General features: G+C 36.7%; 1 protein-coding gene across 1 annotated transcript in view; it reads right to left on the reverse strand.

The window, feature by feature from the left end:
- Positions 1-19,584, reverse strand: part of PCCA (propionyl-CoA carboxylase subunit alpha) — a 292,639-nt gene that overhangs the window by 149,362 nt on the left and 123,693 nt on the right. Inside the window, exons 13-16 of the mRNA XM_074156847.1 lie at positions 15,389-15,532; positions 13,841-13,915; positions 8,661-8,729; positions 7,750-7,825 (exon numbers count right to left, since the gene is read on the reverse strand). Of these exons, the coding sequence (XP_074012948.1) occupies positions 7,750-7,825; positions 8,661-8,729; positions 13,841-13,915; positions 15,389-15,532 (364 nt within the window). The remainder of the gene's footprint in view (positions 1-7,749; positions 7,826-8,660; positions 8,730-13,840; positions 13,916-15,388; positions 15,533-19,584) is intronic.

Genomic DNA, 19,584 nt, shown 5'->3' on the forward strand with positions numbered 1-19,584 from the left:
AAAAATTTGACCATTTGATTAAAAGAGGATCAGCCTCCTTGCTGCCTGTGACCTAGATAGTCATTCACAGACAGTGTTTCATAAACACGGAGTGAAACTCGCATTGCATCTCCACTAAAAGAAAAATTTTAAGAAATCTTATGCTAAACGACTATTAACTTCAAAACAAACAAAGTCCTTCTTTGGCTGCTACAAAATTTCCCCAAAGTTTCCCATTTGAATAGTAAGTTGAAATACCACAGAGATTTTCGTCTATTAAGTACAGTTTCAGGACTACAATTAAAAGACAAAGAGGAGCTCTTCAATGCTTCCCAACTTTGAATCCAGGATTTAAACACACTACAATCTGTAACCAGATCGTCTCATGGCTTTTTTTTCCCTAAACTGCTATAAGATCCCTGGTGAGATGATGGCTGATGACAGATGACAGAGCTTGGTGTCTCAACTGACTGCCCCAAAAGACCTGAAATCAAAAAAATACTATGAGTACCTTAATTATTTCCAACTCATATGCATCTGAAAAATCAGAGGCTTCAGCAACGTTTTAAGCTCCAAAATTACTTTAACAAGTTCAATAGAGCAGACAAGCCTAGGTGTTTGGGAAGCAATATAACACATTTTACATACGCAAATTAAAATTTAATACACAACAGTTTCCCTTTAAAGTATCATGAAAGGCTATCTTTATCAGTGCCCATGATCATTATGTGAGCAATGACTGCATGGCTGATCTACTAAAAACTGGTATCTTTAGTGATGTTCCAAATCATATAGCTTTAAAAAAAAAAAAAACAGCCACAAAACACCAAAACCCAGTGTAATCCTTCACAAGTCTAGAAGTTTTAGATTTGCAATTTAGCGTGACCTCTGTCAAAGTTCATAAGGTCTCCATCTGTGTGTGAGTAACTGCTAGGCTACAGAAATATGGACCCCTAGAGCAGCTTGCTCCTGACTACCTGCTGCTTCCAAAACACTGGCCAGACATTAGCCCCACACTCTCACAGGATCAAACAGAGGCTAATAGGCAGTGCTTATTTCATGCAAAGTTAGACACTAAACTGAAGTATATTGTATTTAAGTTGCAGTGGTTTTCAGGGAATTTTTCTTTTTCTTGACCAGGTCCTGCAGTCTGCCAGGAACAAAATCACATTTGTTAACCTGACAAGCCATGACATTGCCAACAAACAAACAAAATCCTTAACTATATCAATTTATTTCCCCTCCAGAAAACAAAATTTCACTTCAGCATCATTCTTTTACACTGTTCAGACTGATGCAGAACTGCAGTTACATTCTTCTTTTCTCTAAATCAAAATACAATAAAAAAATAATAACCAATGTTCCTTGTACCTCTATTTTTTTCTTTCACTTGGCTGCACTTTTCATACGATATCACAGCAGTAGAAGCTGAATTCAAGATCTACTCAGACTTGAATCTTGACACACCATTTTTCAGAATACACTTGTAAAAGAGAGTGGGCTAACATTTAACTTCTGGAGATCTAAAAAAATACATATATATATTGTTTGTATGTTTTATATATAACAAATATGTATTCCTGACATTCAATTAATTTTCTAGTTAATTTGTAGTTATTGCCTAATGAATATATAAGCACACTAAATAATCACATCGTTCACCAGAGCTGATTAGTAACCACTATTTGAAGAGGCCCTCATTAAAAAAAAATAAAATTATAATCAGAATAAATTACTCCACATACAGCTTGTCTCTTTATCCTGCCTCCTTCCCCTCCCTGGATTCCTCCCTGGATTACATCTGCCTTAAAATCTTGCTAAATATACCATATTTTTTTATTAATTTACAAACTGTTGCCTAACTCCTAACCTGTCTTCCCAAAAAAGCAGAAAGATGAAAAAGACAAACAAATAAGTTTTATAGAAAACAAAAGTTTTCTAGTAGGTTTATGAACATGGTATCACACCACATTTTTACTCACTAAAATTCAGAACTTGGAATGCCAAGGCACAAAATCATAGGCAGTGTTTTCACTATAAATATTTACTGACACTAAACATATTCAGTGTTGATTAGCCTTTTTACAGTATTAAGCTTCTGTCATCTTGTCTGCAAACATAAATCTGCATTTATCCATGTAAACTTAATTGGAGTCCTACATGCCTCTCTGTAGATAAGCAGTTGAATATGCTTAACTTGCTGATAATTTCAAATTGTGCTAAGTGGAATCGAAAGAACTTTATTTGCATACTTACTGATTGCAAAAACAACATGTGGAGTACAGTACTGGAGGTTCCTCTTTTTCAGAAAAATAGCAAAGCTAAATTATCACCAATCAATTTAAATGCTGAATAAGAATAAATGCTATGAAGCTTAGAAGGCATCCCAGCTGATTTCTCTAACCAAAAAATAAAATATATTGAGAAAGGTCTGCACTGAGCATTATGAAACACTGATTATGTTACTCTCCACTTAAAACAAGAACATTATCATAGATTTGCACAGAATATGAGAACAGCACTTTCAACACATGAACTTTTCAAAGTTCACGATTGCTACCCAGCTAGCCTCCACGTTTGCAATTCCAAAATTTGCCATAATATTCCCTAAAACCCTCAATATTCAACTGTTAATTGTCTTTCAAAGCTTGTGTTTTGCTTCAATTCACTTCAGAGCAGGCTATCTGCATACAAAGTCCCATCCCAAAAGCAAGAAGAAAGGCTTTTTTAGCTTTTTAATTTTAATATGCAAACATCCACATAAAGTTATCACATAGGATCAGAACACCATTGACTCTCGGAGCTGAACATGTATTTCAATTAAAACATTAATTCTTTTAGATATTAAATTGTGGACCTCACAGAACTCATAGACCAGAATAAAGGCAGGAAGGAGGAGGTGGGGGGGAGCAGAAAATATATGGTAACATCTTACTGTAAAAATCATTAGTTCAAACTGGAATTAAATTTTGTACTGCATACACTTCTCAACCTCTTAATAAGATTAAGCAGTCCAGTATTTATGGTGTTAACAAACACATATGAATGTTGAATCAGTAGAATAATTGGAAGCAGAAGTTAAGCAGGCTTTGTCAAGAACAAGTGAAAGCAAATGGATGGCCATCCTGCCACCATCCTCTCCTCAGCCATCCCTTTACTCTAAAGAAGGGGAATAGAACACCAGGTCAACATTATATTTAAGGGGCATAACTAGAAATAACAGCACTTGTGTTTCAATGCCTCCTCAACCTGGCACACTGCATTTCTTGTAGTTTTTCCATCACCACAACACTTTTTTTCCTTAATTAAAAAAAAAACCCAAAAGTTCTCTGACAAAAAAAAAAAAAGTACCTTATTTTATTTCCCTTCTCCTGCACCCTCACAGTAAAGAATTTCTTCCTAATATCTAATTTAAATCTCCCCTCTTTCAGTTTAAAACTGTTACCCCTCATCCTATTGCTACACTCCCTCATAAAGAGTCCCTCCCTAATCAGTTCTACATGCTGCATAAATATGTCCATTTCTTTTATTTAAATAAAGACAATTTTCATATGTAGACTTTCCATAAATTCATATTGGGCTTTATAGATGCCTTTAAACAATGATCAGATTATTCAGCATCATAAATTACACGACAAACACATGCTAAAATCTTAAAGAAATTGAGAAGAGGAAAATCCCACATCATGTTTACACACACAGTAGACACACTGAAAGGCGATCTTCCAATACCCAATTCGTGGTGTTCAAATTAAAAAGAAGAAACAAAATCTTAAGTTTCTGAAGAAAAGTGGCATAAAACAAGAGAAAGATAAACTACTAATAACAGTGCACGCTCAGAGGAAACAACTCATGCCTCATCCTGATAAGCAACAGGGCCTCTATGCTTGACCGACATCTTGAACTTTTCCGTATTCACAAATTCTCCATTAACCACGGGATAAAATGAAAAGTGTATCTGCTTGACACAAATCTGGGTCAGACCTTGAACATTAATCATCCCTGAACTATACTGGAAGACCTACAGATAAAAATGCTACCTAATTAGACCCTTTCCCATTCAGAAGTCTCAACTGAGATTTTGAATTCAGATCAGTTCTCAATGGAGGAGTCAGTTCCTATCAGAATAATTTAGGCTGTAAAGGACCTTTGGAGATCATTTAATCCAATCCACCACTCAAAAAAGTACTATCCTACACTTTCACCTGCTCCCATTAACAACGCTGTAGATATTAGATAGGAAATAAGATGCAGATTATATTCCCACAACCACACTGACCATATCTTGAGTTAGTCACATTGTTAGCATCTACCAACAAACAGACCACGGAATTTCTTATTTCAGTGTAGGCAAGTTGTCGCCAGCCCACACTGTAATAAAATGTTAAGGTAATAGGCATTTTCAGAGCATAGCATTGTTTCAAATGTCACAATTTGTTTTATTCAGCATTTATAATCAAGATACTGCTATTACAGGCACTATATGATGCAGCATGTTGCTTAAAACATTATTTACTCAAATTTTGCATAAGTCTGCTTTCTTTGCAAATATTAGATTACAATTTTTTTGAAAATTTAATTAATTTAATTTCCTTCATGATGTTGTCGGCCAGATTTAACTGGGAAGACAGCTGAACTACAGATTCAAGGCCAGGTACTATCCGGTCCTAGAAAACAAGACTGTAAAGACTGTAGCCTGAGGATTTGTTCCTTGTAAGTGGAATAGAGCTAAAAGGGAATGGGTAACTCTTGGATATCCTAAAGCCACAGCATTAGAAATTGAATGTCTGCTCATACAGCCAGTAGACAAGGAACAGCAGAGCAAGCCCTTGCACTTCACACTGTCAGCGTGCCCTCAGGCCAGCCTGGATGAGTCAACTCTTGGAGGGTCACTGTGCTGCTTCAGTCTCTGGACTCTCTGCTGGGACTGCCATGAATGACATTATATGGTGGCATTTGTTCCAAGAGGACATTTGTCTTCTAGGAACTGGATAAATCCCACTGATTTCACACAGGTCAGCAAGCAACCATCAAAATATTAGTGACTAAAAGTCCTTACCAACTTTTGCCTGCTTTGAACTGGTGACACAGAAGTGATGGGAAAGACTCCATCTTCCATTAGGAGTCCCTAAGCTACCCATTAGATGGTCCTTGACCTGTTACCCAGTCACCCCATCCCACTCCCACCCTACGTGAGTGAACAAGCACTTTTGCTTACAAAAATGTTGCAATTCTTGGGAACTTAAATCTAAATTTTCACAGTGTACAATTATCAGTACAATTCACGCTGACTTCAGCCAGCAATGCTTAGCTAAAATGCTTTGTAACTCAGAAGAGACTTGTTACTTACAGGGAAAAATACACTGTCTCTAAAACAAAGCAAAGGTTAAGAGCTGCTTCCATGGAAATGGGAGGGGGAGGGATGGTGGGAGCAGGTTTCAGAAATAGGAATATGGAGCACACTATTCAGGAAGACTATGGTGATCTCTAAGCCGCTATGGTACAGGCTCACTATTCAAACATAAAACCATGTAACTTCAAAGCTAGGTAAAAAACCATTCTGTATCTTTTACTACTAATAATGACTCAGTTATGAAGAATTCATGTGAGGCACTTTCACATAAGATCAAGGTGGTTCAATATTGTTTTACATAGCACCTAACATTTTAAAGCAAAAACCTCTACAATAATTAAAAAAAAATACATGAAATGGCATTTAGTTTTCTGATGTTTAATTATTTTTGTCCGCTTAAATACCAATATATTACTACTACCTGTTAGGCTTACTTGAACTTGTTAGAGACAACTTCTCTACATGTTCTCTACATGTCAATGCAGTTCAGAAGATTACAGATAGGACAGTCTCTACAAACTGCTCTATTAAGTGTCATCACACTAGGCAACAGAAGAAATGCTTTAATATCCAAGAATGCTACATTTTAAATAAACCCTGAGAAGAAATTACCAGCTGTGTAAAACTACACAAAAATCCTGTTGGTTTTCAAATAGAAACCACTGCTCACCACAGCTACAAAAGTTCAGGAAATTCATCTACTTTTGAAAACTGTGGGAAATTAAAATTTGTCTCTTCTAATACTTTTTAAAAAAAATGCATCCCCCCTAGTTCATTTATTACCTCTTTCAATGTTTTTAATAGCTTAAGAGCTTTTTCACAGGTAGATATACTATAGAGGTATCAGGTACGAACACTTAAATGCCTACATGCATACTAATAAAAGACTAAAAAAAATCAAGAATGCAAATTACTAATTTTCATATGTAAGATATCATATCCTTTGTAGGTATTTATGTATCTGTGGAACTTATGAGGTACGTACACATCAGTGCAAGACACCTAAGAACAATTAGGTTCCATCCCATATTATAGCACACAATAAAAGACAACACTACACACACAATTCCAATATTCTCATTAACTAATCCTCCTAGCATAATTTTCTACTGATTCAAAGTGAGTTCGAATCCAGAGCATTTCTCCATTAAAAACAAAGAAGAAAACAAAACAAAAAACCCACAAAGCCACCAAACAACACCCCACATTAGCCTAGATATAGTGGTATAAATTTTTCTTTCATATAAATCTACTCAGCTGATACACAGCAATGGTTATTATGCAGTTCCATTTACAATGGCTAATCCTACTACCTATCTAGCTACACTGTGGTAGAGGGATGCTCATTTTCCCCTAGATAAACCTTACTAGTCTCGCATGGCATCTGCAGTATTCACAGACAGCATTAAAGCCAAACCAAGTTCTACAGAAACACTCCTATGATTGTCTGCTAGATGAGGTCTCTCCTGCTCTTCTTCTCAGCCATTCAGAGGAGGAATTAAATAAGTGTTCCAAGTCTTTCTTCCATCTCAAACCATGGAACAACCTGTCCAGCAACCAAAACAAAGAACAAAGGCAGCAAATCCTCCAACAGTTTCCTTCCTACCTACCCTGGTTCTTCAAGTATACTGACTAGCAATGAAAGAAATAACTCCCCCAAAGACCCACACATTTAAGAGACAGAATGAAGATTTTTGCCACATTACAGTTCCCTTCTCTAATCATCCCCAGGAAAAGAAAGGATAAGAAATCCAATTTTTCCCCTCTGAGTTTTCCTTCCTATTTTCCATAAGACACAGAGGAAGAGCTAAAAGTTTCTCCCACACAAACCATGACTTCCCCCTCTAAAACTTAAAAGGAGTTAAAGGGGTCATGGTTGATTCACCTCTGATGCTTGGAAAGGCTAGAACAGCTACTTCTCCTAAGCAGACAGTCGGCAGGAGCTGAAACACATTCCAATCAACAGCCTACATCTGAAGTTGCCCAAACTTACACAATTTCCTTGAAAATAATACATATATACACAATCAAATACTGCATTGTGATATTATTTGACCACAATCAATGTATTGTACTGCTATAAAATAGCAACTACTTTAAATTTCTTACAGTGTAGTGGCCTTTTTTTTCCCTCCACCACATAAATGAATTATGTTATCATTTTGTGAAAACTCTGAGTTTAAGGAAACGATTTAAATATTTATCTCATAATATTCAAGCAAAAACAATGGAGAAAAAAATGAAGTCTCTTTAGATTTGATGTATCTTCTCAGCTTAATTAACACAAGCTTTTCCTGTTTTAATTTGCACTTAAGAAGCGGGAACTTTACTCAATTTGCTAATTACTACATTTTCAAGCTGTTTTCTTGAAATAGATGGCAGCCTATCACACTAGGAACCCAAATTTCTGTTGTTACCTCGAATTACGTAATTGTCCAAAGCCTCTTCCATTCTTTTCAGTGCTTCAGCTCTATTAGAGCCATAGGTAATAAGCTAAAAAGAAAAAAAAAAAAAAAGTATCTAAGTTACCTAGAAATGGGATAATGTTTGCCTCTAGATTCTGAATAGCATTTATAATGAAAATGGTTTGTAAAACTTCTGCTGTCACAAAATCATTTCTCTCACATTACTGTATCTGTGCTTTAGAGGCTCTTTAAAACATCAAGAGAAAACTAAGATCTCTTAACCCATTCAATGAAAGAAGGCCAATCACTTTTCCTTCATAAAACTTAAAGCATCTAAACAAGCTCTCTCCTCTTCAGGCGCACAGAAAATTAGAGCAGAGGTTCAATATCTGGTTGACTCTCCTGACTTCCAATGCCCAACCAACTTCTAAGATTTAAGTGTGATTTTTTTTTTACAACTGAACTCTGACTATAATGTCAGATTTTCATTTTACCAATATGTTATTGCTGAATAAGAACTAATACTAAGAGACGCTATCAACCATTTCTTTCACTGCTTCTTTTGGGAAGGCAGAATTAAAGAAATTTTAGTTCTAGCTAGGTTACATTTAAAAAGATAGATTGGCAGCACCTAAGCCTGGAAGTAATGGCTTCTGTCTAAATCAGAATCCTTTTAATAATCAGAAACTGCAAGACAATAACGATGTCAAAAGAGAAAACAAGTTTTGTTTAGAAGTGACACTAAGTTTCTTCTACTCCACATCTTCCTTCCCTTCTCTCATATTTCCCGAGGCATGTTACGTCTAGCACCTTTAAAATATTGATTTATTAATCCTTTAATATAATATCTCTCCTTTGAAAGATGTGTGTATAAAATTAATATTTCATACCTTTAGAATATTGAAAAATAAACATCAACTCACTTTTGAGATCATAGGATCATAATAAATGCTAATATCACTTCCTTGTTGTATGCCACTGTCAACACGCACCTTCAAAAATAAGAAGCAAAAATAATTATGTATTGGAAAAAAAAAAAAAGTATTTCAACATGAGATCAAATCTACCTGGCAGGCTTAAAACATAACACAATGAAGCTTATCACATACAATTTTTTCCCCTTGAAGAACCAGAATAATTATTTGTTTTCAGAGAAGCCGGGAGGGGAGAAAGGGAGCTTTTTCCTCCACCAGGAAAAATTCTTGCAAGTTATTCTCTCCTTTAAAAGAAAACATGACTGCAATCTTCAGTTGATAGTCAAAATTCTCTTTTGTTCTCCTAGAATGCACAGTAAACATATTAAATTCGATCTAACAAACTCTAAACTTCAAGTCTGAACGTATCCAATTCCGATTTAATCCCTGCAATAAAATACAGTTGTAATTATTCTTCTGACTGACACCTGGCATGAAGGATGCCCCTTATAATCACATCCTTTCTGCATCTATATGTAATCACGTCCCCCATGTTCCGCTACAGCCCTTCCAAGGGCTCCCGTAGGAATACAAGTAGGGAGCATTCAGCAGGAACTTTGGAGCTCGGCTTATCAGCTCCATAGGAATACTGATCCTGTGGTTTTCATGTCTGTAACACTTTCCTTCTTTGCCTCACCCTCTCAACTGTAAAACATTTTTTTTTCTGTTGCTGCTGTTCTCCTGAGGCTTTAATGTTTACACAGCTTTTTCCATGGCATTGCTTTGTAAGGACACAGCCCCAATTAAAGCTCTGATTCTGCAATATTCATGGAAAAAAATAACACAAGTTCAAAAATTTCTTTTGAAGAGGCTGATTGCTGTTAACCAGCCAACAAGTTAGTTAGTATATTGCTGATTCTTGTTTTCATCTCCGAGTTTGATTTCATCACTGTAGCAATGAGGTTAGCCATATAAAACTTTTCAAATGAGCAATTTCTGGGGAATAAATATTTATTAAATTGCTGCTTTTGAGTGCAGGAATCTGAAATATTTTTTTAAAAACTAATAAAAATAACTTGAGAGTGATAAATGCATTCTGGGGATCATAAGGATGGAGGGCTCTAATCAAAGCTGTTGAAGCAGCAGGGCTCCGCTATACTGCATTGTAAAGGGGGTAGGAAAGAGGGTCCTGGAATCTCACTTAAATCTTCACCTGTGGGAAGGAACCTTTGTAATAAACAGCAGCTCATCTGTCTGCAGCAAGGCAGAAAAAGGTCAACGCAACGGCTGTTAGGCCTTTAATATTTTAATTTAGGCAATTATCAAGGGACCACATGTAGAACCTCTTGTCTACAGAATCCACATGAGGGCATGATGATGACTTTATTATCCAAATGACACAAAAAGATACTGAAGAACGTGAGTACACCTGCTAGGGTAAGAAACACTGACTGATCAGTTTTTCTGACATTATGTTCTTTTCATTGAAAAAAAGCATATATTTACTCATATATTTGTATGTACATATTTATATATTGTTTCTTATATATTTATGTTTATTTGTCTATCAGATGTATTCATATGCAAAGGTAGTAGCACTTTGTAGCATTTTTATCACATCTTATCTGAATGTGCTTTATCTATATTTAACTAGCCCCCCCCCCCTACCCATTTCAGGTACATTTAACGTTAGCTACTCATGAGAAGGTAGTTCAGACATGTCATGATTACAGAAGAAACACACAGTGTATTTCCCAGCTCCCCTTCTTGCAACTGCTAAATCATCCTTCCTCCCAGGAAGTCTGCTTACATATAAAGTCAATGCATACATTCTCACATTCATATCCAAGAAAATCCCTTGTCCATAATATTTTTTTGCAGTATACAATAAATACATATATAAATCGTGAAGGTATGACATACGTACTCCACAAATACTTGAAATATACTGTGAATTCTGCCTCCAAAGTAGCACCTATAAAGTGACTCCATACAAGTGTTCAAGGGTGCTTTACATACACGTATATGTACATGTATGTATTTATACATGTATACCGTATTTTGACAAAACAAAAAGACATATGAAAGGTGCATAATTCAGATCCAGAGTAAGCAGGTTTGTCAGACCCTGGAGTTAATGTACGGCTTCTGAGGCTACTGACTACACACTCTACCTGCTCTGTCTTTCTGTTGATACAGAGCATACATACATACCACTATACAATTTACACTTTTTCCTATGTAATTTCCTTTAAAAAAAAAAAAAAAAATCTAGAGTCCTCTGTAGAAGTTTAATTTTCATAAAACAAACTCAAGATGACAAAAAATGACAGCAGAAAAGAAATATATTTACAATCTTCAATTCTCTCTGTGGTGCTTATGTTTTCAGACTCTGGTAACAGTAGGCAATTTTATAAACTATATGGTGTGAAAGAACTTAATGAATATTGGATGAAAAAGACAACCTAATTCACCAGATACTCACTATAATGTGCTTAACTTGATAAATAATAGCAATACTTATTAGACCTCCAGCATTCACTTCTGCTCAACGTATTCCTTTCTTTTATTCAGTATTTAAAATACCAAAGAAAGGCTATGATTCAAGATCTTACCATACCCCACAGCTTGTTGGTATTACAGCCCCCAAAACTTTTATTGCTGTTGTACTCCCATTATGTGTTATTGCACTAGGTCAACAGTAAACTGATAGACAAAAAAACCCTAAGAGGAAAAAAAAACAAAACCACAGTCTATGTCCCAGTCCTGCAATGAACTATTAGTGCATCAAATTCCACTTACCAACACATACATGGTCTAGTATTTCTCAATTCTTTGCCATTTCAGAGTCTAAGAGTTTTCTCTTTCTGGAAAGAGTCATTAAAAGACCAGACTGCCCATCATACTGGCAAAGAGCAACACTGGAGCTCTTCAGATGTGGCAGCACATTTGCTATGTTGTCTAAGAGCGTTGAACATGAATGCTCACCATCCTAAAATGGGTTTTTATGTTGCCTATCTTAAGCTTCATTAACAAAGATGAAAAAAAAATTTTATTTGTGACTACCATGTTCTAAAAAAAATTAGACGACGTGACATAAAAATAGCCAGTTTATTCTTATCTATGGCTCAGAAAAGAACCTTCACAGAGCCATGCAAGCCAGTTCCACCAGCTTCAGCAGCTGACATGCAGGCACAAGCAGACAATCAGAACCGACTTGAGACGCAGAAGAAATGAATTGAAAATGCATTTGGCAATACACTACTCATAAGCCAAAATTGCTGTGACACACTACAAGTCTCCGCTAATATTTTTTAAGCCAACTTGTTGACAATTCCAAAATCCAAAATGCAGAAAAACACATACTGTGGCACAGTGGGCCTGTAACGCTGAACTTTTTTAGTCATATTAATTTTGTTCTTAGCGGCATGACATTCTCAGGAGAGAAATTAGTTTCACAGTGGCAGAAAATATGTATTAAGACACCAAAGCATGAGTGTCTACATAAAAATAGCTGTTCTATTTTTAATATGACAATAGAAGCAAACAGAAAGAGAACAGCCTAGACACTCCATATGAGCTCCTCAAGCCATTGCTCTGAAGCCTCTAGCGTAATTAAAATTTCTTTCTTTGCTACCACGATGGACCACGTGAAGTGATCAGGCATCTCCCACCCTTCATTTTCAATTCACCTCTCCCCCTAAGCACAACTCCCAGCCCATGCCGTCTACCTGACAAGTGACAGCCCAATCTGATTAAATGCTTGCAAGGGAGGGGACTCATGGGCCTCCATGACAGGCCAAAAGTGATCACCATGGAGATACATAATTACAGCTGTCAACGCGTCTACTGTCCTGCTGGCATCAATTTGATTGCTCCCAGCAATAATGATAGACAAAGCTTAGTGTGCACTCTCCTGCACCCAATCACTTTATCTATTCCGTGGTCCATTTAGCTGACATGCAACATTCACACAAGCAAATAACAGCAGTAAGCAGAACATTTAAGGCATTTTAATTGTTTTTTCTTTGTATGGATGGCTCACAAGCGCAAATGTTATTACATAAAACTCCTGCTGCAGCATTAATTGAAGAAAGATTTGGTGGGACAAAGACTGTAGGGGGTATAGTTTGTCCATTATCACTTGTACTTTCAACAGGTCTCACGTTTGGAAAATTGCAAATTGCAAAAACTTGCAAGGGCAAAATGTTTGACATCCTGTTAGCTATTACAACATGGTGAAAACTTCTAACAACCACTGGAGTATTCATTATAAATTCATATTAAATACACTCTTTGTTTCATTTTAAAAAAAAAGTTTAGATACATCCAATGATACCTTTTTCCCTCATCTCCTCTTTAAGATCACATAATGCCTTTTAGATCTTTACATTTTTTTTCTGCTTTCAGGCTTTGAACACAGCATGAAGCCTTAAAGACCAGAAAGGGTCAGGTCCCTTCGGAAAGTACACGGGCAAAAACAATTTAAGAAGTGAAATAAATCATATATCCAATAACATCTCCACATTTAAGATTCCTCCTCTAATCTCTCACTATTTTCCGTGCAAGCAATCAGACTGAATAATCGTATTCACAGATGGTACAGCCTTGTCATTCCACCAACTGACACAGTGTCAGGTATATGTGCACTCCTGACTTAAGACTACCTTGATTTTACAGAAAGCCGGTGTCCTTGTTCTTTACACATAGCAGAAAACACTGTTTGTTAAACAGCTGTTCCATATAGTTCGACTGTATCCTGAAACGTGTAATAATCACTGTAACAAATTTCCTCTTCAAAGTCTACAAAGCTAAACAGAAAGCACCAGCAGCTTCTCACCAGCGCCCTCAGTTCTCTCTGGTTAAAGGGCAGACTCAACATTTCACTGTCCTTTCTAATCATCACTGTATTTTTACTGAAGTGGTGTTTGAAAAACTTAAAATTATAGAATATAAAATATTTCAACGTATAATGGGTTTTTGTTATACACAATTTGAACATTTAAAATCCAGTTTGGAACCATACATTTTTAAACATTTTTTCAGGTAGTATTGCCATGTTCTGTGTCCCCCCCTGCCCACCAAAAAGATGGAAGAAAGGCCTGATTTACAAAGCTGCTGAGTACTTATAGTCTCTGTCCATAAAACAGACACTCAGCATCTAAGAAAACCAGAACTAAGTTACTTACACTTGGCACATGCAATGGTTCCTGATATTGAGAGAGTTTACCAATGGATGGCAGGCCAAAAGATTTGTAGGGGTCCTGAAATAAAATTCAACACGAGAAAGCATTAAGCTTTTACAGATGTGGAGAAAATAATATTAAATAGCTTGAAGTCTAACAGAAATCACTGCTGGAATAACTTTGTTTTCTTCCCCAGAATTACTTGTGTTGAAGTATTATATGCATTTCTTCATCCACCAGCCCCTGTGACTCCAAATAAAGAACCCTTCCATTGCAGTAAAAAAGCAGAAAAGAAGTGCTCTGCACACAGCTGTAAGCACATCACCAAAATATACAAAGATGACATTTTAATTTGTCACACTGTGCCTTGGAAGAAGGTTGGGAAAGTACCCAGAATGGTGGGGTTTAGAAGAGATTATAAGGAAAAAAAAAAAAAATCAGAAATTCAGTTATCTTAAGAAATCAAACCGACCTTTATGCCTTCGGAAATCTCCTCCATAATGCAATACCAATATAACTTAATAGGACAGCAAATAAACATGGCCCATAGAATAACCAAGCTCATGGCAAGTGGTTGGATCCATTATTTAGCAATGTGGAGGAAGTTGACTGAAAAACCCCGAGCATCAGTTACTCCAGGATAACACCTACTCATACTCCAAATAGCTTTCATACCAAACACAGGGCAAATATTTAGTCCTTATTAAAATAGTTCATAAAACTTGCAATCAGTAGAGCAAATTGAAGATCATGTACATGTCATGAAGAGAAAGAAAAAAACAACAAATTAAGATGCCCTGCGTCACAAAAGCCACAATAGTTAAAGGCGAGAAGAAAACATCTCCAGGTGCTGAATTATTTTTGCAAAGCAGTTACCTAAAATGTTCCTAAAACAAAATGTGGAAAGCAAAGCATCATTTTTTCATTATCAAACCTTGATTTTCATGTATGAAAAATGACAGCAAAAAAATGGTTTTATATTTTAGTGAGTTTTTTCAAGGTGAGCTAGAGTCATACTGTAGTTACAGAGTTACTGTCTTGGAACGCACTTTGAAAGTTCATCCTATAAACTGTAGTTTCAGAAGATATGTAACTTGCTTTTTCAGCAACCTATTAAAATGTTTTAGTACAACAACAAAAGTTCTGTAAGCCGTTGAATTTCAACTGTCTTTTTCAGACGACGAGTTTCAAGTACACAGGTTAAGAAACCTGGAAACACTAGTTAGCTTTAGCAAATAACTCCAGCACTGCATCACTAAATGGGAACAGAACACACAGCAAATGGCCTTAGAAGTGAGTCTTAGTTATCCCTTTTACCACTTTTAATTTTGACTTTCAGAAAAAAAACTACGTTGAAATCCACACTGTACTTTGAATTTAAAAATAAAAATTCTACAGTTCTCCAAAAGCTCATTAAACATTTGTGTTACATACTCTAAATCCTGACTTTCATATGATATTCCTTGACTTCACCTTGGCATCTACCCACACCTGGGTATTGTTACTCCACAATTCAACCACCTCCCCTCCTCCCCATTACCACTTATTTACCTCAGCATAAACTCGACATTCAACCGCCCAGCCGTTGATGGGAATATCAGCCTGTTTGTGCCTGAGAGGGTAACCCTTAGCAACACGAATCATTTCTTGGACTAAGTCCAGGCCGGTAATGCATTCTGTGACGGGATGTTCAACCTGCAAGGTCAAGAACTGTCAGTCAGTAGGTAACAAAAACAACAACCAAAACAAAAAAAAACACTCTCCATAAACAAACACAGATAAACAAGAAATTAGACAGACAATATGTTCCCATCTTGGTCATCTTCCCCAAAAAATTTCTACTTGACAGACTCCAGCAATCACCTTCTTTGCAGGGAAACCCCCCAAAATAAAATAATTAGCAGATTATAACAACCAGGAGCAGGATACAAAATGAAAACTATAAAGAACATATAGGAGGGTTTGGGGTTTTGCAGGGGTGGGGTTTTTTCCCATTTATTTTACAATTCAAATGCACCTGGTGATGATGAGTTCATTTTCCTTTGTTTGGAAGCTTTTCCCATTTGATTTGGTTTTGGAAAGATTTGTACTGTAGCAGTAAATATATTTCAACTGAAAATCTCAAAAGTAGCCGATAATCAACCCGTTCTGCTACACTTAACATGGCACGTACAGGAGCCGCTTAAAATTTTCCATAGAACCAGCCTACCCTAAATCTCACCCATTCGCCTGCTTTCACTAACCTGTCCTGACAAGCAACCAGATTAGCGTAATCTTGCATCAGCGCAGTGTAGCAGAAATGAGCAGATGGATCCTTCAATTTTTTCTTCCCTCTCACCACCCCCCCCCTACACACACACACCCCGCACCCTCTCCCCACTCCCTCCTCCAGCCTTATCTGTTTTAGTGCTTAGCATGCACAATAGCTGGGCTGGACCAGCAGAGTCACTCTGCGCTCTCAGCAAATTGCCGCTAACGGCTTTGGATGATGCTGCCATGGGAATACCCCTCGCTGGCGCTAACCCCGCCATGTGCGTAGGAGCATGCACACGTGTGCGCCCATACGCACACGCTTTTTTTTTTTCCCCTTGGAGGGGGGATATAAATGGACACGTTTATTAACTTTAAAAAAAAAAAACTTTAACTAGACATACGACAGTAAAAAAGGCACCCAAAGACAGGATGGCGCACCATATAGATGATGTAAAAGATGGGCATGGCTAAAAGCATGTTCTTCACAAAAAGCCAGTTTTCCATATAGAAATTCTGACAGAACTGCTATTTTTATTACAAAATGTTTGTGTCCCAAGGGCCAAAATACCTTAAGAAAACATACTTCATAATGGTTTCTCTATCATGAGGTGTCACACTACATACATTTTGTGACACAGGAAAAGGTCAGTGACCAAACCAGTTGTCTTTCTTCCTTCAACTACATTAGTATTAAGGAAAGCATTTAGTCATTATAATAATCTTCTGGCTTATCAGAAAAAGAAGATGCTTTGGTCTTTAAGAAAAAAGCGTTGTAAAAATAAACAGATGGCATCCATAATTAGCCCTGTGTACACTGTGAGTTTGTTTAGAGTTTCAACAACATTTTAAGACGTTTTGACATAATTTTAATGACAAATCATCACTGAAACAAGCACCTATTCTTTGAAGGATAAAAGTGACATTGAAATGGGAATCTGATTATACAGTTTAAGGATGTACCTTTGGGATTCAATCCTGATTCTACCTAATACATGATATTCTCCAGCACGTCAAGCTTAACAACAGTATTTGGAAAATCTGCAAAACATCTCAGTGTCTACCCTGCAGTGTTAAATTGAAGCAATTCAATTTCTATTAAGAATTGAAGTTTCTATTAAAACTCCTTAAGTTTTAACAGAAATCTACTTATCATACATTCATATTTGGACAACAAAACTTACTGGCTAATTTTGGAACTTAAGTTTTAAAAAATTACATTCAAGTTTAGAACACATTTGGAATTCTAACATTCCAGATTGAAAAAAAATAATATTGTATTTTAACTAAGACATTTACATTATTTAGTTATACTGTCATTTTTCTTGGATTGCAATTGGCATTCCAGATTCAACAGCTTCAATGTTGTTTTCCGCTTTATTGTTGATGATCAAAATAGGATGGAATGTTTCTGGAAAGAAAAATATTTTTGTTGTTTGGTTCTTATGACTCACAAACATTTACTTAATCCATTCTTCAATACAGATCTTTGACTTGGTCAATATTTTCTTCTGTTTCTTCAGAATACTCCCTTTGTGTCTGCACACAAAACAGCATTCAGAAAATATGACGAGGAAGAATTTTTGAGGGGTTTTTTGGGGTGGGGAGAAGTTGTTCTGCTTTCTTTTAGAACTGTGCTTCACCTAGTGCTGTTTAGACATAATATGGACAGTACCAATCACACATTTAAAATGCATTTTAGTATACATTAAGACCATCACATTCACCAAAATAGGGTAGAAAGGAATTTTAACCTTGAAATCCTAGCTGACTTATTTGTAACTTTAACCTTTTGGTGAGGTGCACAGCTCAAACTCCACTTGTTTTAGAATTTGCAGGGTTTTTTCAGCAAGGGGGAGGGGGTGCATCAGTATTTTTAGCATTATACAGAACATTCTTCAGTATACAGTACAAAGGACATTAACAAAGGAGTCATGCCATATCCTGGTTCAACAACCACCCTGCAATGAAGTTCTGGAGGTGCAAGAATCCACCCACAGAGAGATACATGCAGGATCAGAAATTAAAGCTCTAATTTTTTTTACAAAATAAGGAAGGATGGGCATAGAAGTGAAGAAATTAAAATCATAGAATCGTCTAGGTTGGAAGGGACCTTTAAGATCATCTAGTCCAACCATTAACCTAACTCTGATAAAAAAAGAAACAAAACACCAACACACACAAAAAAAAACCCCCACATTACTAAACTATGTCTCTAAGTACTATGTCAACCCCTCAGTACTATGTCAACCCATTAGACCCCTCTTCTCCCTCCACTCCCGAAAAAAAAAGAAAACACAGACATCATCATTCACAGAATCACAAAATGATATGGGGTTGGAAGGTACCTCTGGAGATCATCTAGTCCAACCCCCCATAATTCCCCACTTATGAAAGCTCTAGAATAACTGTCACAGCTATTGACTGAGGTAACTGTTGTATCTACTTTTAAACCACTAGCCAAAGCTAGGCTTTAAATGTTTTCCTCTTACTTTTCAGCCTTCTACTTTAGGTGTCACTCCTCTTGTTTTGTGTGCCTGTTTTATTTTCTTCCATTTTCTCCTTATACTACACCTCTTCTCTTCTCAGCCTTAGCATCCATAAAATGGTAAGTAAAGTCAAGGACTAAATTTTTAAAGAAATGAATGTAAATATGCTCACAAATGGAGCTGAATCACACTCCATTGATCGACCCTTCTAGCTTTGGGCCATAAGCAGATTTTGTAGTCAGCTGATCCAAGATCTTGCCAGTGAAGTCCCAGTCAATAGGGTAAGAGCCAATGGTGGCATAGTTATATTATAGTGGGTAAATTCACACATTATTTCTGTCCTTAACACAAAGGGCAGAACCAGACATGTCTACAGCAAGCAATCTACAGATCACAGCTACATCAAGGCAGCTGTACCTTATCCTCAACAGGACAAGCAGAAAAATTCATCAGCGATAACTCTCAATTAGTTAGCTGCCAAAAGTAGCACCTTTACTACCAGTTCCTTTACTCATACCAAGTCTGGTCATAAACAATTTATAACAAATCATCATTTCAACGCGCTTAAGTACGATACATACTTCCTTTAAAAAGTCTTACTCCCCACTTTCTGTGATCCACACACACCTCTCTCTCTGAAAAATGCCACTGATGTTCCTGCTTTTGTATCCATAAAGCCACAGCTGTTATGGCCAGCAACATCCATACAGGGTAAAGGGAAAGTGCTTCCTCTTCATACTGGATCTGCTCTTCTTCAGACACCTCACAGCAATCAGCTTCCCTGTGAGCACTACAAATGTTTTTGCTTCCCTAACCTCTTTCAGCTTATACAGAAAGTGACACTGGTGGCAAACCCTGTAAGAAAACAACAACTAAGACCCAGTTTATAGGTGGTGAAGAAGACACAAGAGAGCTAGGGGAACCTGCCAACACTGCAGTCCAGTTCGCATCCGTCACCAGAACAGTAAGGAGAGGCTGCTGAGTTTCATCCTGTTCTGTGAGTGCCAA

Source organism: Numenius arquata, chromosome 1, assembly GCF_964106895.1.
Source record: "Numenius arquata chromosome 1, bNumArq3.hap1.1, whole genome shotgun sequence".
In the NCBI taxonomy this organism is placed as follows: domain Eukaryota; kingdom Metazoa; phylum Chordata; class Aves; order Charadriiformes; family Scolopacidae; genus Numenius; species Numenius arquata.